This window comes from Scaptodrosophila lebanonensis, unplaced genomic scaffold (assembly GCF_003285725.1).
Source record: "Scaptodrosophila lebanonensis strain 11010-0011.00,11010-0021.00 unplaced genomic scaffold, SlebRS2 tig00000142-arrow-arrow-pilon, whole genome shotgun sequence".
Lineage (NCBI taxonomy): Eukaryota > Metazoa > Arthropoda > Insecta > Diptera > Drosophilidae > Scaptodrosophila > Scaptodrosophila lebanonensis.
This window is the reverse complement of record NW_022060589.1, coordinates 1,432,482-1,459,077: the sequence shown is the minus strand read 5'-3', so window position 1 is coordinate 1,459,077 and position 26,596 is coordinate 1,432,482. Positions and strand designations below refer to the sequence as shown.

At 39.5% G+C, this 26,596-nt stretch overlaps 1 protein-coding gene across 2 annotated transcripts in view; it reads left to right on the top strand.

Moving 5' to 3' along the window:
- LOC115629343 (teneurin-a) overlaps nt 1-26,596 on the top strand; it is a 208,077-nt gene that overhangs the window by 157,051 nt on the left and 24,430 nt on the right. The window contains exons 11-14 of one of the 2 annotated variants that reach the window (XM_030525792.1): nt 2,771-2,917; nt 3,337-3,544; nt 6,684-6,710; nt 24,874-24,993. In XM_030525792.1, the coding sequence (XP_030381652.1) occupies nt 2,771-2,917; nt 3,337-3,544; nt 6,684-6,710; nt 24,874-24,993 (502 nt within the window). The remainder of the gene's footprint in view (nt 1-2,770; nt 2,918-3,336; nt 3,545-6,683; nt 6,711-24,873; nt 24,994-26,596) is intronic. The other variant, XM_030525793.1, reaches the window with a different exon arrangement.

Sequence of the window (26,596 nt, the reverse complement as noted above, 5' to 3'; positions counted from 1 at the left end):
CACACACACACTCGCACACACATATGCATACATAAAGAATGAATGCCCTTGCTCATATTTGTGGGTGTGTGTATGGTGGTTGCTGTATGTATTTTTAGAAAGTACTTAACGACTTTGCAGCGTGTTTTTTAACTGCTCCCCCACACACTCACTCGCACACACACACACCCATACACTCACTCACTCACACAGATATCACGTAACACATTCGCGACCAAGCGTCGACTGCGACGCACACAATGCGGTAAAGTTTATTGAATTTGAGCAGAGATTTGTAACAAATTGTGCTTTGCGATATTGAAGTGTAGATAAATTTTTATGCCGACGGCAGAAGTGACAGACACACACACACACACACACACACACACACACACACGCGCACGCAAACATGTGACACGGGGAGCCATTGACACTAGGCGCTCATATAGATTTTATGCCATAGTTTAGGTCTCTTTTTATGCACGCCGGCGCCTTCTTCAATATTTACAATGTATTGTGTCAAAAATGCTCGTTACGTTCTATCTGGCCATCAGGCATTTGGTTTTTATTACCACCTTAGAGGACTGCCTGCAGTTGCCACGCGTAAAACCACATATATGTTAAAGGGCTGAAAGATTTGCGGCCGCTATATGTACTGAGTTCTGGTTCTAATCAACTTCTGCGCTTATCTGTTCAAGTTCATCTGTTTGAGTGACAAAGAGATCTCTAAACAGCTTAATGACAGCAACAAAAATCAAGTCGAACAACAGCAATCATTATCAAGATAAATAAGGGAGTTCATGTTAGAAATCCAGGGCAATCATAGATAATTTCTGGTTTACAGCTTAAGGAATAATGAGTACAAATTTCAAGCCAGTTGTCCAGAAGAGTCTCGAGTTACGTTAGTCTAGTCTGCGATACTGGCTAGTCTGGCTAATCGCCACAACTCATAATTATATCTGCTAACGAAATATGCACATTTTCACTCAAAAGTAAATGCTTATGATCGTCTTCCGTGAGTTACACTTAGCTGGTTTGTCAGCATATGGAGCACAAATCGCTTAAGATCTATATATGCTGCAGTTCGAGACATCAGTAGTAATATGGCTTAGTCTCAGACAAATCGCTATTGGGGACTGTGAGTTAAGACAGGCTAGTAGTCTGTCATATTGTTGCGTGTTTCAACCGAAAGTTGAAAGCTGCATTAGGACTGAGATTTCGTGGAAGTTTTACAGTTTTCTTCATTTCAATAGCTGAGCGCATTTCGTGGAAAAACTTAACATAAAACCCAATTTGAAACTTACGCATACTTGTAGGCGCTTGAGTGCGCGTGCGTGTCAGTGTATATGTGTTTGTGTGTGTGTGTGTGTGTGTGTGTGTGTGTGTGTGTGTGTGAGTGTAAGGGCAACGTCAGCACACACATCTCTCAATATTTGCAACAACACTTGACGTTATTGCCAATACACTCACACAGCCATACACACGCACACGCACACGAGTACTCTCGTATACACACTCGTAAACAGGAAAGCAGTAACAACAAGGAAGTCATTTTATGCGCCGCAAACTTTTTAACATACCGGAAGTTGAGTTAGCGTCGAGGTTACCCATTTTGCAAATGACACATGTCAAGTGACATTAACTTTGCGTCAAATGCTGTGTCGTGCCGGTCGTTCCGTTCCGTTCCGTTCGTGGTGTTGTTGTTACTGCTGCTGCTATGGCTGCTGCTGTCGCTGTCGTGGGACAAACAAATAAACCAGCTCAGCGACAACAACAGCAACAGCAACGAAACAGCATCAAACTGCCAGTTAGCAAGAGAATGCCTCAGATGGAGAGAGATTGAGAGAGAAGGGGAGACGGAGAGAGGGAGAAAGCGACACGCATCTATCGTTAACGTTACGTTTCGTTGACTTTTTATGTTTACTGTTTTGTAGATTTCTGCACATTTCTTTTATTATGTTGTGTGCGTGTACATATATAAATATACACACATATATATATATATATATACATATATATACATTTATATACACACATACATACATACTCGTATATATATGTGCGTGTGTTGTTGTGTATATGTGAAGGGTCCTTCGACTTGAAGAGCAAACATTAACATTATTTTTATATTAATGCTGTTAGCTAAAGAAAAGGAACATGGGCACCCCACAGTCGTCTACCCGTCTATCTGTCTGTCTGTCTGTTTGCCTGCCTAGCTGCCACACGACCTGAGTCCCTTAACCTCCTCCCTGACTGACTAAGCGAGTTCCCTGCTATACTGCTTGAAATCGGCAAAGTACCACTTCTGTTATCATTCAAATTTAATCGGCACACTCAACAAGGCACTTTATGACGCTTCGCCATCCTGCGCTATCCTGCGCCGAGCTCTGCTGCGCCTTTTTACCTTTCTTGTCCTCAACTCTTTCGCCCTCAACTCTTTGCCGCGCCACCTGCCTGCCTGGCAGCTATGACAATGCCATAACTTTCGCAAATACAACTGAATAATCCATGTAGTTTACTTTTAATTACAAGAAATGTTCACCTTGCAGCACTGCCTGTCTGTCTGTCTGCCTGTTCCTGCCTGTCCCTGTCTGTCCCTCGCTGTCGTGAGAAGCGCATAGAGAGGCGCAAACAGCTTTGAAATTGTTATTCGAGTGAGGCACTCGTTTGTACCTTTGCATGTACATATGTGTACGCAAACACACCCACACTTGCATATTCTGTGCAAATATGTACTACAAGTATATACTCTATATACTCATGCCGACTCTTTATATTTTTGAATCCTTAGCTGGCTGCGAAAATGGCTGCTCCCGTCATGGTCAGTGTACACTGGAGAATGGCGAGTATCGCTGCGACTGCATTCAGGGCTGGGCCGGAAGCGATTGCTCCATTGCCTTAGAGCTAAATTGCAAGGATAATATCGATAACGATAACGGTAAGTGCCATCAATTTTTGTCGCAATTCAATTAAAATTGAACAGGGATGACATTTAAATAAGATTAAGCAACAAAGTCGAAAACAAAACAGACTCCCATTGAAATAAGGACGTCTTATCCTGCTAGCCAACCAAGCTAATTTAATTGAAAACCTAACATTTCTATGAACTCCATAACTAGCTTGGTATTCAAATACTATATCTTGTACCGTTCAGTTTTTGCAATTGAGCTTTCGTTGCAGAATTTCGTTTGGCAGGATCGTGGAATTAAATATATAGATCACCTATCCATTAAGTTGGATAGGGCTTTAGCTATATTGTTCACATTCCTACGTATATATAATCCTATAGAGAGATAACACTTTGTTTATACCTAACACACTTTTTCTTCCAACTTGCTTAACGCGAATCCCATACAGATGGCATGACCGATTGCTCGGACAGCGAGTGCTGCTCGGATGCAGTCTGTGCGGAGCACATTATGTGCCTATCTTCGAATGATCCTGTCGAGGTGCTGCTGCGCAAACAGCCCCCCTCGGTCACCGCTTCCTTCTACCAGCGCGTCAAGTTCCTCATCGAGGAGAACTCGGTGCAGTCGTATGCACACATGGACGAGTACAGTGAAAAGTAAGTAGAAAGCCAATTAGTATCGTAATCATATGGTTATTCTATATATATATATATGTTGTATAACTTCCTAGTGCGCAGCTTAGGTCTCCAATATATATAACTACAATATATATATATATTTATATTCAAGCAAAAATCTCATGCTAAATTCTATGGAAAATGCTTCGCATTGAGCAATATGGTTTTTTTTTAGTTGTTGCAATTGAGTTTTGAAAGTTTCTGTGAACGATTTTTGTTTCGTCGAAACATAAAAGAAAAGATGCTCTAATATAGTGTGTACACATATATATATGTTCAATTATATATGTATGTCATCAATCATATATAACTGCACATGATGTGTGCACCGGAAAAGTCTTTTTTGTTTTGTCATCCTTAAGATCTCGAATAGCTTTTACTTTTACTTAAGCGTCAGTATTCTAATCTAATCTTACGTTCTGTGGTCCATCATTTGCTGGGTGCAACGAAGAGAAAAAGCTCAAATTTTTACTGTATAACGTGTATGAGTTTTATGTTTTCATCTCTCTATATATTTATATAATATTTCACTTATGCTTTACCAAAAAAGAAAAAGAAAAAAAAACAAAAAAAAAAATTGAAAACGTAAAATGAAATTGTTATTGAAACTTGTTTATATATGTTTTCGAACTTCAACTAAACACATTCAAGTAGTCTCAATCAATCAATCAATCAATTCAATGAGAAAAATGAAAAAAAAAAATAAAAAATTTACCCGCAATCACATTCCCACAATCCCGAACGCCTCTCTCCCCTCAATGAGTCTATCATTTATGCGTTGGACGTGCTTGCAGCACAAACCTAAAAAAAAGAAAGAACAAAATGTGAAATTAAACGTTTGCTTTTCGCGTACTCGTTCTTCTTCGTTCTTCTTCTCCTTCTTCTATTTATTATTATTATGGTTATTATAAGTATTTGTGATACTCAGTTCGATTTAGTTCTATTGTTTATTCACATTTCGGTTTCATTTCGTTTCTTGGCCGCTGAACTAACAAGAATTCGCAACCGTCGCAAAGCGCACAAAATTTCCTTAGTTTGAGCTTTTTCTTTTCTTGCCTGCCTCAAAAGTAGGGTACGAAAAAAATCTACAAAATCAAGAAAAAAATTAAGCAATAATAAAAAAAGAAAAACTGTTTAACATTTTATGTTCGTTTAAGTTGGATTTTGCGTTTGGAACTGGAAGCATTTGCGACACAAATGCGTTACGGCTCCTCCTTTCTTGACAATTTTCATTTACATTCGTTTGCCGCTTCATTTCCCATTCTCGAAATACGTTTGATCTATATACCTATACAAAAAAATATATATATGAGAAAGCAATAATTGTGTAAAGCTGTTTTTTCAAATCCAAAGCGAAAATAATGATAGCACTTCATTGAGTATGTGTGTTGTCTAGTGTTTTACCTCCTTGTGTTCGTCTTACCCTAAAAAAAAAGAAGCAAACAAAACAAAACAAACAAAAAACAAACTATGAAAATTAAATACTATAAATATGCTAGTTAAAATATCAAACAACAGGCATTCATCTGTTGGGAATGCCGACATAAGATACCCATATACTCGTACTACCTATATCTAAAGTGACGCTGCAAGCAAATTAGATAACTTTTGCAGTCGATGTGCTCTAGAATTTTATGTTCGTCATTTGAAATCCTCATTTGTGGTTCGCTCGAGTCTTTAGTTTGCTGTAACTTTTACAAACAGGCCAGTGGTGCGTGCATTTCAACTATATAGTATATATATTTTACGGTATATACTCTATTCTGTATATTCAATGATTCTCTGTCTCCCATGAATCTGTAACAAGATATACATTTGAATTCAAAAGACATTCTAATGCTGACCGGAAATGCATCTACCATTGTCCTGTGTCTAGGTTGATCGCATTTTTCTTTTTTTTCCAAACGTATTTAGCGTATGTGTGTAAGACAAAAGTGAATAAGTTTTACTCTGATTTGCTTTGGTTCTGTTCTTAATAACTTTCAGTGTAATGGTACTTATTTTGAATTCAGAAAAACGCAGGACGAACCTGCAACAATAAACAGTCGAAAGTGTACTTTTTTGTTGTTGTTATGATTTGTGACTCTTTTCAGTTGAACTCTTTTTTTATTTATTTCTCTAGAATCTATGCTGTGCATAGAGTGCGGAAACAATTAGTATTACAAAGATAAATAGGCAACCGAAAAGGCTATTCATTTAATAGTCATCCTACAATGAAAGCAAACAAGGACTTAAAACTATTTTCGAAACAAACGAATGAGAATTTGCATTTAGAAGAAATCCACTTGAGTTTACATTTTTCATTTCCAATATTAGTAATTATCAATATTACTTACTTACTTATTATGTATGTAAATGTGTGTGTCTGAACCAATCAGTTTCTTAATTTTCTTATGTACTTATAACAACAATTTAACCAACTAACATTACTAAAAAGAAAGAAAGAAAAAGAGAAAACAAACAATGATTATAAGAAGTCCGCTCGATGAACCGCCTGCCCCGCCCCCTCTGCAACGATGACAAAAACGAAGCGTAAAGAATTAAATAAGAAAAGTATAAGTGTGTTTGTCAAATGTGTTTTTTTTTTTTTTTTGATTTGTTGTTTACTTAACGTGACGTTACAAATTTACTTTGTTCAATATTTTTTGTTCTCGTATTGTGCCAAAGCATAAATCGAACTCCTAATTCCTAGGTATGAAAAGCTAAGTAAGCCTAGCTAGCTGCTAGCTGCTAGCGAGCGCTGCAAAAATATATTTAAAAAACAAAAAAAAGAAACAAAAAAGTATTTAAATTAACTTGATTAATTCGTTAACGAAAAGCATTTTGTCTTTTAATTTCTTTTTTATTGTCCTGTCAATTAATTGTGTACTGTCCTACTCTGTTGCTGTGGCTCGATACCTTCATGTTGTGTGCTAAACCAAAACCAATACCACAAACAAACAAAAATCAAACCAAATCAAATCAAATCAAATTTCAACAACACCAATCAATGCATTTCCTATGCAAATCAACCTTCACAAAACGATAACTGCATATGATAAATCGTAATAAATGAAACCAAACCAAATCAAAACCAAAACCAAAACCAAACTACGTTTCTCGACCCGTGAATTTGTAGTCTCTTCTGGAGCTCGTTCACACCTTGGTAAGTTAAACAAAAACAAAAACAAAAAACCAAAAGAAAAACAAAACAAAAGAAAACCAAAACTTGCAAGGATAAACACAGGCGTATGGTACGAAAACAATATTTGTATTCCGGCCTAGGCCAACTAGTCGCATTTTTGTTCTTCTGATTTTTCGTTTTCCCCCTACTACATCCGAATGCATCGATTTTATTTGTGGCCCCCATTCATCAGTCATACTATACATTCATATACTCGTACTATGCATCCAGAGTACTCCAAAAAGTTTTCTATTTACTTTCAAACATCTAAGCATCCGCAATCAAATTATTCCAATCTACCTCTCAAACAAACATGCTTTGATCAATTGCGAAGTGCAGCAAAAATACTCCAAAAATAAACTCAAATATCTGAGGATTTGTCGCCGAACTCTGTTAGAAATGTTGGGCATGAGTGTGCTTTTCATCACACCTGTACTTGTTGCAGCTTCATTTTTATGTGGTACCTCTGTGGTTCCATCTTGAGGACTCCTATAAGAACATTTCTATTTTCAACTACATTTCGTAAAATTTTGAATATGTTGAGTCCGATATTTTGTGCTTTCATTGTTACCGCAAGAAAGAATTATCTAAACAGCCCGTATATCAGCAACTGCTCTTCTTCAGACAGGCGTTTTAATAGAGATTTTCGCTAGCATTCGAATACCCATCCACACTACTGTGGCTGCAGATTTGCTGTAAATAATATTCATTCGCAATTTATCAAAGGCATGCACATTATCATATTTTATAATTCCAAATGTGAAGTAAAGAATTACCAACCATACAATTTATGTAAATAAAATAAACCAGCATTTGTTAACAGTCGAATGGAAATGGAAAAAATGATAAAAGCCTCTTCCTTTTTAAAGCATTTTTATCACACATTTTCTAACTCACATACACACACACACACCTGCACACACCTGCACACACACACACACACACACACACACACCTACACGCAGATTCGACTCTTTATGGCATATTCTGAAGGGCGAATGCAAAAAAGCAGCCAAAAAAAAAAAAAAAAAACAAAGCCAAGTACAAATACGAATACAAAACAATCAACAACAAGAACAACAACTATATTACTACTACAAAAGAAACAGCCAGATGAAAATGCAAGGAAATTATATTATGAAAATAATCAACTATATATTCGTATGTGTTATGTGTACGTGTCTATGTGTATTTAGTTTGTTTTTTCATTTCTCTTTCAGTTGTTCTATGAAATTACAAATTAACAAATATTAACATGCATACTAACAGTAAGCAAAACCAGAACAACAACAAAAAGTCACCAATACGTTTGTGTTCCCAAACTGTATCTATTTTCCGTTTGTTCGTTTCATACATACATACTATCTTTACTATATACTTGTATACGAGTACATATATTCGCATTGTTTCGATAGCATGAATGGCATACTACTTACATACATTATTTCATTTGAGAAGACAGTCCATTGTTGATTTATACAAGTATTATTACATTCGAAGTTTTGTTTTATTTTTTTGTTATCACCAACCAACCAACCAACCGCAACTCGCTCGTTTATCACAACAACAACAACTACTACTACTACAACAATGATAAGAAAAAAAACAAAAACTCGTTAAGCTCTATTTTACTCGCTCTCCTGCTATCTCTTTCTCTGTCTTTATCTAATTCTATTTAATCGTTATTTATCACAACAACAAAAAAGTTCACCAGATAAGAAGAAATTAGCGAATTTCCCTCTCACTCTCACTCTGTCTCTATCTCACTCTATCTCTATCTCTCACTCACCATTTTTAAATTCATTTCCATTTCCTCTTATTTCATTTATTACTCTTCATCATCAATCACCAATATCTGTCTATCAATCTATCTTACATATACCTCTCTGTCTCTCTATATATATCACTCTATCTTTATCTGTATCTGTATCTGTACCTTTCATAGTTTACTCGATTGTTCGTTTGTGTCACTTTATTCTTGATTTGATAAAAGCTTTTTATGATAACAAATTCATCTCCGATAGTTTTACGTTTTTGCGTTCTCAACGAATTTTGGTTAACAAATAAAAACATACTCGTAAACAGAAAAGAGAAAGAAGCTGGATAAGGCTTGGCTAAGCAAATAGGTTTCGAATATATACGTGTATGTATGTTTATCCATATATGTATATTGCAGAATGCATAAGCAGTTATATCTTGATCTCTACCTATAAACGAAAAACGAAACAGAGTTAATAAATATAAACCAAGTAAAATATATATAAAAGAAATATCCTTATATGTTGTACCCCCAAAAATAACTCCCCCAAAACAAATCCCTAAATGTCCCCATTGTCTGCGTCTAAGCCATTTGTTTATATGTTTTCCAAAACAACAACAACATCAACAATAACACCAAACAAAAATCATACACACCTCACATCCACACACACACACACCCACACACCTAACGCTCTATCTAAGCGTCCTCCAAAGGCGCATAACAATAAAAAAATACAAAAAAAAAAAAAACAAAAAAAAAAAATGCAAAAAATTACGGCAATTCAGAATGCAATTTTTTCATCAGTTTTTATTTTTCTCGAGTTCAGTTTATTTGTTCCAATTCTCTTTCATTTTGTTGTTGGTTTTGATTAAGTCTGAAAATGTGATATTTTTCACGGTTGTAAAAAAAAGAAGAGGAATAAAACAATGGCATCTATTTTTTATGGGCTTTTAGGAATAATCCACAAGCAAATGCGTGTTATTGGATCATTTAAGTGTACATTTATAAACTAGCTGTAATAATTAACTTATCTCTTACATCTGTTGGAGCCGCAATTAGTCTAAAAATCCTGCTACCCATATAGCTATCCCCCTCTACTGACAATGGAATTCAAGTGAACACACACAGTAGTACTTATAAGTAAACAGAAGCATCCAACCAACAAGAGATAACGATAGTTTTAAGTAATTTAAATAATAATACATCTATATATATTTATAGTGTAAGGCATGCGCAAATTTCTGAAGCATTATGATATTGTTTATTTTAAAAAATGCATTTTTGTAGCCTTAAGGTGCTGCCAAATTCCACTCTCAGGGCGATAGCGTCTTCATTTTGCGGTTGTGTAGGTGGAGGGAATTTATTTGAAGATGTCTCTGAATTATATCGTCTGGAGAATAGAAAACATACATACCTTGTGACCCAGTAATGCTCCATAGTGCCACTTAAAAATGTAGCGCTCATCTATTTGTATAGATTAACTAAAGTGCCAACATGTCCTTGCTGCCTAATCTTTCTGAGTGGTATTTCAACAGACATAGCTTCTTTCTCTCTCTTGAATTAAGGGAGATTTCAATCGCGATCCTTAAATAATTATTTTAGAAAAGCAATTCTATTCGAGTGAAATAAACAGCTCTCAGTTTTGTGGTTGAAGCTACAAGTAGTGTTAGTTTCGTGAATTAATCATCGTTAATGAATCCTTTTTTAGGGACCTTTAAAGGACCAGTGCCTAGCACATATAGTGCTGCTCATTTGCTTATATAAAAACCATTTTTGAAAGTCAAGTAATGCTGTCCTATATCTGTCGTTTTGCAAAACAGCAGCTAAACATTTGTGTTCCGCACATATGGAAATATTAAAGAGCAGTAAGTCAGCTGGGAATTAGCTGACCGAAGGGATAATACTTTCCACTGTTGCTTTGTCAACTGCTTATGTCTATGGCTGTGTCCTTCACCGGTAACAAAATCAAAGTGACTCAACTGTAGTCTACTTAAGTGCTCCTCTCGTCTCATCGCATCTCATCTCATGGATAAAGATGCGTACTAGTATATAATTCTTTGTTTCAGTAACAGCTAAAGAAAATGTAACTCAGCTCCTTGCCAGTGCCAGTGCCAGTGCCAATGCCAGCCATAGTTTGCAGCCGCATTGAGTTGCCAAACGTTTGCAATCCCAGACAATATATACATACGTCTATATGTATTTATGTGTACACCAACTAGTGCTGCTGCTGCTGCTGCTGTTGTTGTTCCAATGGCACCAATATAATCGGCATAGAGCACCGCAGCTATTACACAATGCCAGTTATAAGGCAAAAGGCAGAAGGCAGAAGGCACAAGGCAATAAGGCGAGGCAAGGCAAGGCAAAGGAAAGGCGAAGGAAAGGCGAAGATGCCATGGAAACTAGGTGACGGTTTCGTCCCATAGTTGTCCTCGATGTGCTCGACGTTGTCGCGTTGCCGATAAAACGAAATCCTAGTAAATGCGCGCGCGTGTTCCATGGCCAGGGATACCAACGATGCCGATGCCCCACAACATATCTGCCTGCCCAACCGCCCGACCGCCCGACCGTCTGTCAGCCCGTCCGCCAGTCCGACTGCCAGCCTGCCTGGCTCTGTCAACGTCTTTGGCGTTGGTCTTTGTCTGTTTTTACCTCGTTGCCTTTGTAGTGCTCAAGTGGCACGAGGGCAGCCATACGACAACAGCAGCGGGCTCGAAAAGGACGAACAGGACGTGAACGAAGACGACGGGCACGAGGACGAGGACGATAGCGAACAATGGGCGGGCCGTACATTGAAAAGTTTTTGCTTTCTTGCAATAGCAATGCAAAAATTGTTAACAATAGAAATAATACAACAAGGAGCAGGCAGGACGACATAAAAAAGACAGAAACGACAGTAACAAAACAACAACAACAACAACAAGAGCAGCCACAGCTACAACAATAACGTTGACTAAAAATTAAACAATAAACAGTGGCGGCGACTATAGATTACTTCCTGTTTTGGCTTCCAGTTTGGCTTGACTCTTTCCTCCTAGCTAGCTAGCTAGCTAGCGACAAAAAGCAAAAAAAAAAAAGAACAGAAGACGAAAAATACTGAGGGCTGCACAGCTCCAGGATTTAGGATTGGGTCTTTGGTGCGACCACTTTTCCTTGCTGGGCTTCTTTGCTGCTTTGTTGTAGTTGGCATTGGTGATGGCGTTGGCGGTGGCGTTGGCTTCTGGCGCTGCTGAAAATACATTGATGGCGGACGAAGGAGGGAGATGTGATGAGGGGAGGGAGGGAAGCATAAAAACATTCGGAATGTCGCATCTACCCATCTCCCTCTCTCTCTCTCTCTCTGTCTGTCTCGCTCCGTCTGTCCCTGACCCTGTCCCTGTCGCTGTCCCTGTCGCTGTCGCTGTTGACGCTGATTTCTGTGGGTTAGGTGTGGTTAGTTACGTTAGTGGTTTTTGCCAACGTCACCGCCAGCTAATGGTCTGGCTCTCATATTTGTAGTTGGTTTCGTGGCACATGCAAAATTTCAGCGCTCTGCCCAAACCCACACTCTCCTGCTGCGGAAGGAGACGACGACGATGATGACGACGCCTTCGGCGACATGTCATTTCCTCTACACTCCTTCCCCGTCCCCCCTCCCGTGTCTCTGCTGGCAAGACAGCAGCTAAACTGATTAGTGCCAAGTTGCGCGTCATCAAGTGGCCAGACAAGCAAACTAACTTACTGAATGCCATGTTTTCGACTTCAGCATCAACTTCAGCTCCAGCTCCTGCTCCTGCTACTGCTACTGCAGGAGTCGAGTTGTCGGAGTTGGGTCAGTCAAGTGCGCTCAGTCTGGATGGAAAAGCGCTTTAATAAGTAACGAATTTTCCAGATTTTTGCTACATCGCTCCATTCTTGTTGTTACCAAGATATCTTTCGTGTCGTTTATTTCACTCCAGAGCGATGGAAGGTTGTCTGCTGATTGTTTTTCTTTTCCCATTTTCAATAATCTTGAATTGGCGAAAGAAGTTACGGCTCTCCTTTTCACTTACTCAGTAACTGTGATGTCCATTTGTTTCTCATTGTTTGTTTCTTAAATGCTCTGAACGAAGCTCAAGAGAGCATAAGAGTATATTAAGATGTTCATTCCAGAGCACATTGCCCTTAAAACAACAAATACACATCCATAATATACATTGTATACATAAAAAAAAAAAAAGTTAATATTAAAGATTTTACATGAGGTGGTTATATATTTTTAGATATATTTATATATTTATATTTACATATTTAGATATTTCTGTTAAGGGTAAGTAGGAAATATGATTATTATTTGAATATTAAGTTTATTGAAAGCAGTTGTTCAGCTGTGCATCTAGACAAGAACAATGGAATATAAAACAAAAGCTAACACTATTTAAGAAGGTAGAGGAGTCTACATCTTATCCTTGAATTCTGCTCCAGATCGGGAAAAATCTGCTCAACCATTAAATAAAACCTTTGCATCGATTACTACTTGATTTCGAGAATATCCCCATTAGCTTGAATTGCCTTGAGAAGTGTGTGTATTTTTCAAATTAGACTCTGCTTCGAATAACAAATTCGGAACAGCCATTATAAACTCAATTTATATATACGAGTACTCGCATATACGCTCTATATATGTATTTCTCCACACACATTCCAGTTGCACGAAGAATAGCTGAAATATTTCTATAGTCATTGTCCTGTCTATTGTACAATCCACATAAAATGTCAAAGTCGCTCTATCTGTTGTTTCTGTTGTTGTTGTTGTTGCTGCTGCTGTTATCGCCAGTCTTCCTCTTGCTCATTGTTGTGATTGTTGCTGCTGTTGTTGTTGTTGTTGCTGTTGCTGTTGCAGCGGTGTGAAGAAAAAAAGGGAAAGAAATTACGGCGTACAAGTTGCACATAAACCAAAATTAATACCCATATAAGTTACAAACACACTCACACACACACATGGGCGGACACTGTAAAAGATGCACGTGTCCAGCGGCAACATGGCGGCCGCCAATGGCCAAGCCAACAACAACAATAACAGCAACAACAGCAACAATTGCAACGATAGGCGAACTGCTTTAAAAGCTGCAACAGGCAATAGAAATGGCAACACAGCGACGACAACAACAAAAAATTCGTGGAATTTTTGCTGCAGTCGCATAAAATGAAACGCAACGACCAAACAACAACCATCAACCAACTGCCAACAACAACAACAACAACAAGAGCGAGCAACCAGCAACACCAATAGCGGCAATAATAAAAAAAATGTTGACGGCAACAAGAAACATTTCCTGGCCATGGCCAACAACAAGAGCATATCTAGAATGGAGTTGGCCCTCCACTGGCTGCCCATACACGTACATACAAGTATATGTATGTAGTTGGTCATAGTTGTGGCACGTTGTATTTTGTGTATGTGTGTGTGTGTGTGTGTATGCACTCAATATAATTTAATATTTTTCGATAGCAACTGCAACAACAAGAGTAACACCGAAAGCAACAACAATGCCGCAACAGCAGCTGAAAGTAATTACTTTTATGCGAGATTAGACATATTTATGTGCTTGTGCCTGTGCCTGTGCATGTGCATCTGTGTGTGTTTTTGACAGTGTGTGTGTGTGTGTGTGGCGATTCCCAACCGCTGCGCTAATTCGACATCAGCAACAAACATTTTTAATGGCTGCTGCTGTTGGGCCCGCTCGAGCCCTCCAACAGAGGCCATAAGTTTTAGTTGGCTTTTCATTTTTGTTGGTTTTGTTAAGCTCCAATTTTTTGCCACCATTTTTAGTTTGGTTTTGATTTTTTTTTTCATTCATCTTTTGTTTTTTTTTTTTGTTCGTACGCTTTCAATGTTTTTCCCCTCTACAATTTTTTTGGTATTGTTTTGTGGCGCCCTGTGAAGTGGAGTGCGAATGCTTTTCCACTGCAACTGCAACCGGCCGTTGTTCTTGTAACGCTGATAGCCCGACCACATTGTCGTTGTTGTAATGGCTTCATCATAACTATAAAATGTATAAGCTGTGCGCCATTGTTGTGTAGTGCAGTGTAGTTTGATAGTGCGAGGGATTATGGGCGAGTGGCTGAAAAGTATTTGTGCAGCATCAGCGAATTGTTTGCGCAATCTGAATGCGCCACTTCTAGTATACTACTACTATATACAAGTATATTGTATGTACAAGCACGATGTAATGAAGCGCTTCAAAGTTAGTCGCGTTTTTTATGTGTTGGAATCTGGCTTGCCCGCATTAGCTACATCGATTCCATTATAAATTTAAAACTAACTTTCTATACAAATACATATTGTTTATGTATGGTGTAATGAAGCGTTTCTGAATTAGCCCCGTTTCCTTATAGTGCCTGCATTAGCTATGTATTGATTCCATTTGAAATCTATAACCAACCATCTATACATATAAGTATATATTGCTTATGTACCACGTCGAAATTGGTCTCGTTTCTTATGTGTTGGAATCTGCCTTGCCAGCTAAAGCATTCCATTTGAAACTACTTGTATGTTAACTTTGGCAGCAAAGGCTAGATTATTCGAAATATTGTTTGCATAAATACAAGTATTCACTTAAATAGCCCCTTCTATAACTGTTTAAATACTATATTAAAATATTTTGTTGTTAAATTCGAAAGTTTCCATCCGGAAGAATCTAAATAGCCACTAAATAGCAGATATTAGCGTTTAAACATAGACGCAACATTTTCCAAAGTTAGAGCCTTAAATACCTAAAGGGCATATACATAGAACAAGATTAGAAATAACATAAGTTTTGATATTTCCAATGGACCTCTCAGACTCAACATTTTTGGATAGTTTCAGCATTAATTTGAACGATAATTTTCGATCGAATTGAAATTGGGGGATTAGAAATTGCTCTCAGCTCAATTAGTTAGGCTGAAGCTCGTCACTTTTCTGGGTGCAGAAATTAATGTCGTAGGAGGTGCCTGCACCAGACGGCGAATCTCAATGCTGGCTCATCTACCAGACACCAACCGACATAATTGCAGTTGGCGCACTCAAGTTGGCTGGAACTTAAATCTGTCGCTCCCATTCAAGGCATAATACCCTGGCGCATTATCTGAAGGATGTGCGGATGTGTGGATGTGTGGATGTGTGGATGTGTGGCACCGCCGACCACTCGTTTATTGAGTATTCCAGCATTCAGGCACTTTGACAGATTTGCAGTTCGTGAATGTAATCGAATACTCGCATCTCACCCCCTACCCCCTTCTCTAGCGAGCCCCTCGACTTGCCTCGACTTGTCTCGGACCCAGCAATCGTTGTTGCTTACCAATTTGTTGAGCATCATACTTGTATTGAACGGCACAAAGTGCTGGTAGCAAATGCAGATACTTAGCATTAGTTGGTGTTGCTGTTGCTGTTGGTGTTGGTGTTGAAGTTGCTGTCGAGTTGTTGTGGAGTTGTTGGAGAGATAATGTTGTTGTTGCCGCCAGGTGGCGCACCTAGCCATTGAGCTAATCTGCTAGCTGTCTGAAATAAAAAACCCAACTAAATGGAAATGTTGCAGCCAATGAATGGCATTTTATGCAGCTGGCACTTGCTAGCTTGGCTTACGGCTCCTCCCCCCACAGGCTCCTGGCTCCTGCCTGCTGGCTCCTGGCTTCTGTCTCCTTGGCTTGCTTGTTACTTAAAGCGGGCTAAAGCGACAACACATGGTGTGGCATTTACATATCGTCTCTATCTTAGACTAGCGTATGTGTGTGTATTGCGTGTTTGTGTCTGTGGTGTGTGTGTATGCGTGTATGAGTGTGTGTGTGTGTGTGTGTGTGTGTGTGTGTGTGTGTATACAGCTTTTATGCAAATTTACAAAGTGCAAATTACACGCTACTAAAGGTTTTCTTTGCTCTCCTATCGGACGATGCGCGTTAGCCATGTATGTATGTATGTATTCACATGTGTGTGTGTTTGTGATGTTTGTGTGTGTGTGTGTGTGTTTCTGGTAAATGGCAAACTTAAAAATTCTATTCAAACTTTTCTATACGTGTCCCAAAGCCCGCTGCTGCCGCCTGTGCCTCCTCACCTGCTTTTCTCTTTTCTTTTTTTTGGCCCTATAGCTGCTATTTATTTATTATGTGTACTTTCTTCTTCTTCTACTGGTTTTTCTCTTTTGGGAGGGAGGGGGTCTGTCATCATTGTCGGCTCTGCACAATGGGGAGAAAGTTGCAGTAACAAATTTATCGCTTCGACAGAGTTGCTGCCAACTTTATCGCTAACTTGCGCAGGGCGTTGTATTGATTTAACTCCAATAAAGACAGCTTTACCGTCGATACATTAATCGAGCGACATTATTAGACTATCAAATGGATATTACTTTCCTTTTTATGGCATGGAATGGCTTTCCTTGAACCCATTTCCCTTGAATGCTGACAATAAAAATAAATTTAAAAGTGGAAAGTAAATCGATGCGAGTATCGATACGAGGCAATCGATAACATGATCAGACAAATAATTTGTACACTAATCTCTATATAAATAATGTATCTATGTAAATAAGCTCTAAATAAGTGGGCTTTGAACAGGCTTTACATAGTAGGTGTGCTGTGGACGAGCACTTAGTACAGAATTTGGGGGAACATTAATTTCATGGCATTCATAATCTCTTCCACTATCAACTACTTAAAGGACATTTAATCCCTATAATCTCGTTTCGTATTGGATATGAATTGATTTGCAAAGCCTGAAATGTCTTCTAACGTTGAAGAATTCTCTTTCTGTGCTCTGAGCTGGTTTTTTTTTAAGTCCAAAGGCTCTGTGTTTCTTCCCATAGTGAGCCGTCTCATCTTGGGAGCTGCGTTTATATTTCGGCCTTCCTTCTCTTTTTTTGCTTGCCGTGTAATGAAAACGGCAGAAGATACTAAAATGGCGAAAGTGCAGGAAACATTTCATCAGGCGTGGCAGGCGCGTCCACACACACACACACACACACACACACACACACACACACACACACATACTTACGCTCATTTGCCGCTAGGTGCCTGCATGCAACGAACTTCCATACAGCCCCTCCATGGCCCTCGCTTCTGGCACCAGCCAGTGCCCCCGCTCTTTGTGCTCGCTACATAAAGCACATTTATCGTGGTTACAAAAGCGTAAAAGAAAAGTGTGGCGCAAAGCTCGAGCATCGTCGTCGTCGTTGCCGTTGCCGTCGTCGCCATCGTCGTTGGCGTCGTCTGAAAAATGTTTCAAAAACTGTTTCAGGCCAAGTTAACATAAAGCGCAACCAGCCACAGACCTACCCAGCACTACTGCAAGCGCCTCAGCCCTCCATCCTCTTGAGCTAGAAGGCGGCGAGGGAGCGACGACTCGCTTTGTTTTTGCTAGCCAGCATCTCTTATGCCTCCTTTGCTGCGACGCCTCTGCGGCGCTTCTGCGCTTCCGCTGTACGCTGTGGGCGTCATGAAAATAAAGCCAAATTAAAATTATATCCTTTTTTGTTTGTTGTTGCTGCTGTTGCATGGGAGAGTGTATGTGTGTGTGTGTGGGTGTGTGTCGGAGGGGTGTCCTTTTGTATGCACAAAAGTCAACTAAGTCGTGCTCAATTTTTATGATGAGACGAGAAGGACTATGTGGAAAACGACGGCAAGGAAAGGACGAGCTACGTTGCCACTTTGTGTGTCGCGGTAAGCCAAACGCCAGTCCCTGACTCAAGCTCAAACTGGTAACCAGAAACTCCGAACCCGACTGATCCCACACTCAACACCCCAAGTCCTCTCAGCCCCGAGGCGGGTGCAAATGAATGGCAGTCAGCAGGCAGTAGTCAGCAGTCAGCAGGCACCAAGCACCAGGCACGAGGCACGACGCTTTATGAATGGCCACAACGCGCTGGTAAAGTTCAAAAAGAAAAGAAATTAAATGCACTTCCTTTATGCGCTGCGCTTCATATTTTTGAGCGTATACCCGCGCCCGCACCCGCTCTCCTTGGCCAGGCCATGGCCCCGCGCTCCCACACAATGCGCTAATAATGGAAGTGCACTTTTGACACAAAAGGTGCAGGCAGCCGCGCCCACTTGCCCACTTACTCATTCGCCCACTTGCCCGGCTGCTGTGACAATGGACCTCCCTCCACCTCCACCTCCATCTCCCTCTCCCCCTCTCTCTATCCCTTTTCCTCTCTATACCCCTCCATGCAGGTCCTCGCCTTTATTGCTCATTCGCTGCAACGGCGATTAGTGGAGAGTTGCCGCCAACGCGTTTTCCTTCATATTCTTTTTTATTTTGTTGCTTCTCTTGTGCAACCGCGCCCCCCCCCCTCCCCCGCGCTCTTGCCTTGCCTCTTTTCTCTCCGGCCATAAAGCGAATGAGATTAGAAATTTTGTGGCATTTTGCTTTCGCTTCATTGTTCAGTTGGGCATAGCAAGGCCATTCCTGAGATTGCTTTTGAGCTTCCTTCTTTCGTCTCAGCTGTGGAAATTATGTGGACTTTTGTGTTAAATGCCATTATGACGTCATCAGCCTGAGTGCCAATAGCGAAATGGCGATGAGTCCGAGTTCGTGTCCAAATCGGATTCCATTGAAATGGTCTGATGAAGAGAGCGTAACTTACGCTGTCCTGCCAGCAGGCGGGCTCAGTAATTGTCGAGTCATCTTGTCCATTAACACCGTGCCACAAAAGGCAAGACTAAGCTAAATATTTATGGACCGCATCTAAGAATATGCATTCTCTAAGTCCTCTGCCTCCTGAAAACAATAGACCCCTTTCTAAGAGATTCATCGGACTTTATCTGTAGGTGTTTAAATCCATTTGATTTAGGTTTACATATTTTATTGGTTTGGGGACATTTTTGGAGATCCCTTTCGATTTAGTATTATCTCATTAAAGGAGGACTTCGACTGTTTAAGTTTCAGATGAATTCTGGAAAGTCGTTCATTTGCACAGACCATCATGGCTTACATGCGTCTCTCCACTATCCTTTGCTTACATCTTTCTGTACTTTTTCCTTGACCTCTCTCTTCACATCTCTTGAAGAGCAATGTACTATCTGCCGTCAAAGTCTTTTCAAATAATATTTACCCTTTCACTTTTCCTTATGGCTTATTTTTCATGCGCCATAGTAGTAGTTCAATTTCTAACAAAAATTTTCCCCATTATCTAAATAGCCAACTTGAATGTCCTTTAGTACCAAGCCCCCTTCACCATCCCCCCCTCCACCACTTTCGTTGGCCACATGAGAGCAGAGTCAACAAAGCGCCATAGCTTGAGTGAAATGTATTCGAAATACTACACAATCTACTAAAAATCTCGTACATATTATTTCACTTGGCATAACTTTCCACAATGCCCAGTGCATGACTCTGGCCCCCGTCCCCGCCGCCGTCGCCGACTACCTGCGTGGCCCGTGCGCCCATACAATATGCAACATTTCCATTGCAGCGTTAACAAAATCAAAGCAAACTGCTCAAAAACTCAACAAATTTGCTGACCCCCCTCCCCCCCACCTCTATAGCTGAAGACGTTGTTGTCCAATTGGCGGCGAAGAGAGGCAGACAGAGGGCAGAGGCAAGCGTAGACGTAGACGAAGACGAAGCTGGTGGTGATGCTGAATCTGATGCTGATGCTGATGCTGAGGTCTACGGTGGCGTATGAGTAATTCTGTTGAAGGGGCCAAAAAGGCCAAAGGTTGCCTCTTCGACTGACTGGCAGCAGGGCAAATAAATCAAATAAATAATAAATGAAACGAAACGAATCAAATGCGAAATAAAAATCAATGGCACTCAGCACTTCAATGAATTGGAATACATACACAGATACACACGCAGCCGTACAAATACACACATACACACATAGTCTGTGTGTGTGTGTGTGTATGCAATTTGCTTTTCGGTTTGATTTCAAATAAAATTTTGCTTCATTGAATCGAATTGAAGCAGCAAAAATGAACGTGCGGTAGATTGGGGCGTTGTTGCACGTTTATTATAACGCACACACACACACACACACACACACACACACACATACACACACACACACATACACACACACACACACAGCAAATGAGCGCCATATGCTGGCCGTCAATGCCATCGCCATCCCGAACATGGCTACCATGGCATTTGGTCAATTGCAATTAGAAGTCGCTGCGAAGTGCCTGCAACTGTACAATAAAAATGCAGCTGTGCAGGCACACACACACACACACACACACACAATCACACTCATACACGTACACGGACATGGACACTTACGCACAGAGACTGACCCAAATATCGTACATTATATACACATGTATATACACATGCATGTATTTATATACACACGCATATGTGCTGCTATTTATTGTGCAGAACGACGTCGACGACGAGAAATTGCAGCACTTGAAAAGTTGAAAATGTTTGAAGAAGTTCGAAACGCAAAAGTTCGAGGAACGGCAACAAACTGCAGCGGCAACTGTTTGTCGTTTGGCCAGTCAACAACAACGTCTCCCACTCCCGCCCCTCATCACTTTCACAACGACCCCCATTCGACAGGGCAGCCCCTCGCACCTGCCACTCACCATGCCAGAAATAATTAGTGCAAACAATTGCGCCATTTCGCGTTATCCTTGGGCAGTTGCTTTTCATTACGACGCTGCCGATGCCGATGCCGACTCTCGACCCTCGACACCCGCTGCTGGGGCGGCAATCGCTGCGGCATTTTGTTTCAAGGTTCTGGTCTGGTTTTGCGCCTTGTCAACGCCCAAGCCGGATCCATTCGGCTCCATCCAATCCCACTCCTGTTGCCCAGTTCTTCGCACGCATCATGCAGCCGGCAGAAATATGAAGAATTTTCATGCTAAATTGGCAAACTTGAAACAGGATATTGGTTCATTGTGTTCTGCTCTTTTTCGTTCCCCGCCCCCCCCCCCCCCCCCCCTTCTCTCTCATTCTGCCCTTTCCCTCCCCCACTCTGCTGCTATTTCTCGCGCTTCGCTTTGCAGTACTTTCGAGCGATGGCATTGAAAGCGCCACCAAGATGCGCAACGTTGCCATAGTTTCCTCCACTTTTGGTTATTATTATTTCCTATTTTTCCTCTTCATTCTTTTAGTTTGAGTTTCTTCATTTTTTTGTGCTCATTAAACGAAAACATTTTCCGTGTCGTTTTTTTCCTGTTTGGATTTTTTGGGCGGCTGCGCGTGTTTCGTCTTTGATTTGTTACTAGGCCGCAGCTGCCAGTGCCACATTCTTATACATATATTTGTTTATACATGTACATATGTATGTACGAGTATGTATGTATGTATGTATGTATATAGGGGAGCAAATAATGTGGCACATAAAAAGGCGTATTGCTTTGTATCAGATGTCGCTATAAACATTTTGTAGCCCACTTTTGGGCTGACGGCATGCAAATGAAAACGTTTTACGAAACACAAGGCCGCAACGAACAATTTCTGGGCTTACATGACTTACTCTACAATATACATAGTTATAGGTATACTTTACTGTTTGCATTAAAAAGTTGAAGTCAACAATTTACTTGAAATTCGAAGCAGCCTTGAAGACTTATTACATTTCGTATGTATTGCTGTTATTGCTATGCTTGGATAAAGGACTGCTGATAATGATGCGCAGGTCCTCCAAAGTCAAACATCGAATTATTTATTGAGCATGAAATTAATTTATTTCATTTAAAATGAAAATAGTTATCACTTAAGGTTGTTTAATACTTTTAAATGAATTGAGAATCTTCTGAAATGTGAAAACGTCGGTTGCTTACATTACTGATGTTGTTTCGTTCAATATTTGTACGTGTATATCGATGGATAGCCATTAAAATGTACACACAAAATTTGACCTTTTTGAACGTTTGTGCAATGTTAAGGTATACCTAAGTGTTGTGACTTAATACTTTACGAAATATATTGATTGGTCATCGTTTAACACATATACCTGTATGTAAATAGAAAACAGACTATTCTAGGGAGAGCTAGAAAGCTGTTTAGAGCACTACATGAGCCATTATCCATGTGGTGTTATACATATATCGACCATATCTATTTATAAGCACATGCGAAACAGATAAATTATTGACAATTAGTTTAAGATTCAATGCTCGCAACTGTGTCAAATAAATCAAATGATGTATTGGTATGTCCATTTGCTATGCAATCTGTCTTTGTTACCTTGATGGCCCCGAAAAAATGCATGCTCCCTTTGTACATAACACACACAGACAGGCAGACAGACAGAGAGACAGAGAGACACACTCGTAAATGAAATATATGTTTTACGATTACTTTAGCAAACCATAAACAACCCAATTGCGCGCGCCCATAATAATAATATTTGCCTTTCAGCTGTGAAAAATATCGCATTTTTAATCAAAAGAAAATAAAAAGAAAGCAAAAATTGAAAATGAAAACGAAAGCAGAAAAAACAAAAATCACCCTGCGGCTGAATCGACAAACATACGTACTCGTGCATACATACACACATATCTCTATAAACATATGCATGTGCGTATTACATTCAAATGCACGTGTATGTATGTACGTATGTATGTATGTTTGTTTGTATATACTACATACCTACACCCACACTATATTTATATATATTTGTGTGTGGCAGCAGTCGCAATGCTTTCCGCCGAATGAAAATATTTACAAGTTTCACATTTTCTGTTTGTTCAATAAATAAAGTCAATTATATTTAAATATATATACATACATAAACGGTATAGTACGCAAACGAAACACGAATTTCTTTAATATATCGAAGATGTTCACATTTTTTCTACAATTATTCAATATACCAGAACACTCCACATTTTGTAATTGCATGATTTCATTAACTGTTAGCCTTGTTCGCCTTAGTAGGGCTGCTGAGCGCCGATAAGGTTGCTCATCGGTAGCGCATGTAATCGATAAACAGAGTTATCTATTGGCACACGTGAATGGCCGATCAATCGCTCTCTCTATCGCTCACATACGAGTATACTGCCGTCATGAATATGCACGATCGCGTACTCGCCAGCCAAACCATGCACATTTTTATTTATAGTCTTCACACTCTTCGCATCCGTCCACGTGACCTCTTTAATAGACAATGAGCTCATAATTCCTGCCACTCACACACATCTGCTTAATCGACTCATCCCTGGCCTAGACTCTGTTCCCAAAGACTCATGTCGTTTGCTACTTTGGGGCTTCCCCGGACAAACTGGCCAACTCTTTTCTACACCAGCCTCCTCCCTAAAGTAAACTTTAACGAAATTCCTGCCAAAATAGAATTGACACACTTTTAGCCAAATGCCCACCAATACTAGATAATTTATTTGAGATTGGTGTGGGAGAACAATATTATTATTATTAAATTAATCAGATAGCCACCACAATAAGCAGATGACAGCAGATTTCCAACGAAGAGCGCGTAAAATAATGCTAGAAGTTCTTCTATTCACAGCAGAATTGTAATACATACATACTATGTATATATGTATAGTTCGATTTTGGACAATAGGAGTGTAGTTTTCTTCTACTTTGGCAGAAGTTTAGTTAATTTGCGTACTGACCGCAGAGCCCTGTAAATAAAAGAATTACAAGTTGTATAGAATTTATGGGAACAATCTCAAAAAATGTTGTTAGTATTTTGCATCTTCTCCCGCCACAAATGCTAGTATGCGTTCCACACACGCACACATTCATATATAGTGTATAGAAGAGCAGAGTTAACTTCAAGAATCAGCTGTAATATGTTCATGGTATGTTAGACACACACCCATCAACACACAACAAGCTCCTTTCTCATCTCAAAGGCTCATTTCATGCCCACTTTTTATTCAATTTTCACTCATCCGCTCTCCTTTTCTCTCACTCTATATCTCTCTCACGCACACATACAGACACACCAACAGTTTTTCTAGATGTATTTGTACTTCTATAAATAAACAAAATATATAAATATATAGCCGTATTTATATATGAATATCGTTAAATTTATGCATACATTTTATTTGTACGAGTATTAGACAAAACGCAAAACCAAACAAAACAAAATGTTAAGCAAAATTGTTTACTCTTGAAATGTTACTTAATATTCTATTATATACATATTTACATAGAACTCGATGTTTTTACTTTACATTTAATGTTTAATTTCCGAACAACAACAACAACCACAACTACAATCAAAACAAACAACTACAACAATAATAATAACAATAACAACAACAACAACAACAAAAGCAGCAACAATCATGTTGATAAGTGAAGAAAACTGCAAAGTGTACCAAGTAACTAACAAGGCATCTTTTTCTTTTATAAAACAAACACAAACTTCCCAACGCTCTCGATGACGACGCTGCTCACCATGATGATGACGTTGATGACTATGATGATGATGATGTCTGTCTGTCTGTCTGCCTGTCCCACAGTCGTGTCTCGGTAATGAGAGGTCAGGTCATCACGCCCCAAGGTCTTGGAATTGTCGGCATACGCGTCTCTGTGGATCGGGACTCGCGCTTTGGATTCACGCTAACACGCCAGGGTGGCTGGTAAGTTGGAAAAAGCCATATATTATACTATATATACATATTTCCATACAGATATACTATAAGTATTTAGCGTCTTAAGGGCTACACCTATTTTTAATGTTGTTTTAATTAATTTTGAAGACGGCGCACGCAAATTCAATTATTTACGTATGAGTAATTTTTCATAACTCTCCACGGCTGAATGTCGCCCAAAAAACTTAACTGTTGATTAAATTTCAAGTCGAAGTTGTGAAGTGGCGACCATCCAGCCATCCATCCATCCATCCATCCAGCCAGCCAGCCAGTAAGCCAGGCTGACTGCCTAGCCAAAAAAAGAGAAAACCAAGTTATCACTTTTTAATTAAATTTTCACTTTGATGTCTTGGCTCATCGTCACTCTGGCAGTCTGTCAGTCAGCCAATCAGTCAGTTTGTCAGTCGGTTAGTCAGCGCTTTAGTCATTTTTCTCCTGCACTTTTACTTTTTGGCCTTTTTTGGGTTCTTCCTTAACTTACTTGGCGTGCTTAAAGTTTGGCTATTTTTACTTGGCTAAGTGGTTAGACAGCGACCAACTAATTGAAGGAGGGCAACCAAAGGGTTCTTTTTGTTCTCCTTTGTGGCAGATTTGGCTACGAAGACACGCTACAGTTTCTACCAAAGCCTGCTTTTCATACTTAGTTCATACTTAGTTCGACTGATTAGACACTCCCTTATAGTTTGTCTATATCTATTATTAGATTTTTATTCAAGAGATTCCAGTTTCTTAAAGCATGCGAACAAACTGGTTCCAACTGAGGAAAAGATCGTTTTCTAAACTAAAAGTGAAGTTGAAAAGAGTTCGTTCTGTTCACATGGGTACATGATATACTCGCATACTCGACTAAATACTACTTGTATTAGTATTTATTAACATGTTCGGGGAAATTTATTTCGCCTTGCTAAGGATTTTCCGGTTGCTTAGTCATTTTTATAGCTATGTCTTTACATTGTTTGGCCTTCTGCGCATCTAAGAACCAAAAATTGCTTTGGTATTGAGAATTCCAGTTGCTTCTAATTATATATTTACATATACATAATGTTCGTTCTTTTGGCTCCCACTTCTAGTGCTGGAAGAGAATGGATTTTCTTATACTTTGTAGCATCCATGTAGGCCCTTGAGCGGGTTACTTACTTTTCTATTTGTTAGCTTCTGAAGCCAAGCTGAAGATGTTTCTGTGTCTGTTTCACAGTGTCCTTTCTAATGCTCGAATCATATGCAAAATCTTGTAATAAGGAAATCTTGTCTTAAAGAAAACATATTATTTGTGTTGGGGTCTTCATCCAGCACACAAAAAGGCAAGCAACGACAGCATTAGCTCGGTGTTTTGGAAAGGACTTGAAGCAACAAATACAAATAGTTACCCAATAAATATACGGATCAATTTTTAACAACCAAATGGTTTTCGCTGTTGTATTCCAAAAATGTTTTCTCTGTGTGTAATAGAAATAAACTAGGAACATGTACATATGTATATATTTAAAAGCTGACAACGCACAACTAGGGACTAGCATTTGGTTTTCAATACCTGCTTAGTTTCACAAAACCTTTGCATTAAAAAAAAAAGCAACATCAAATCTTGCACATG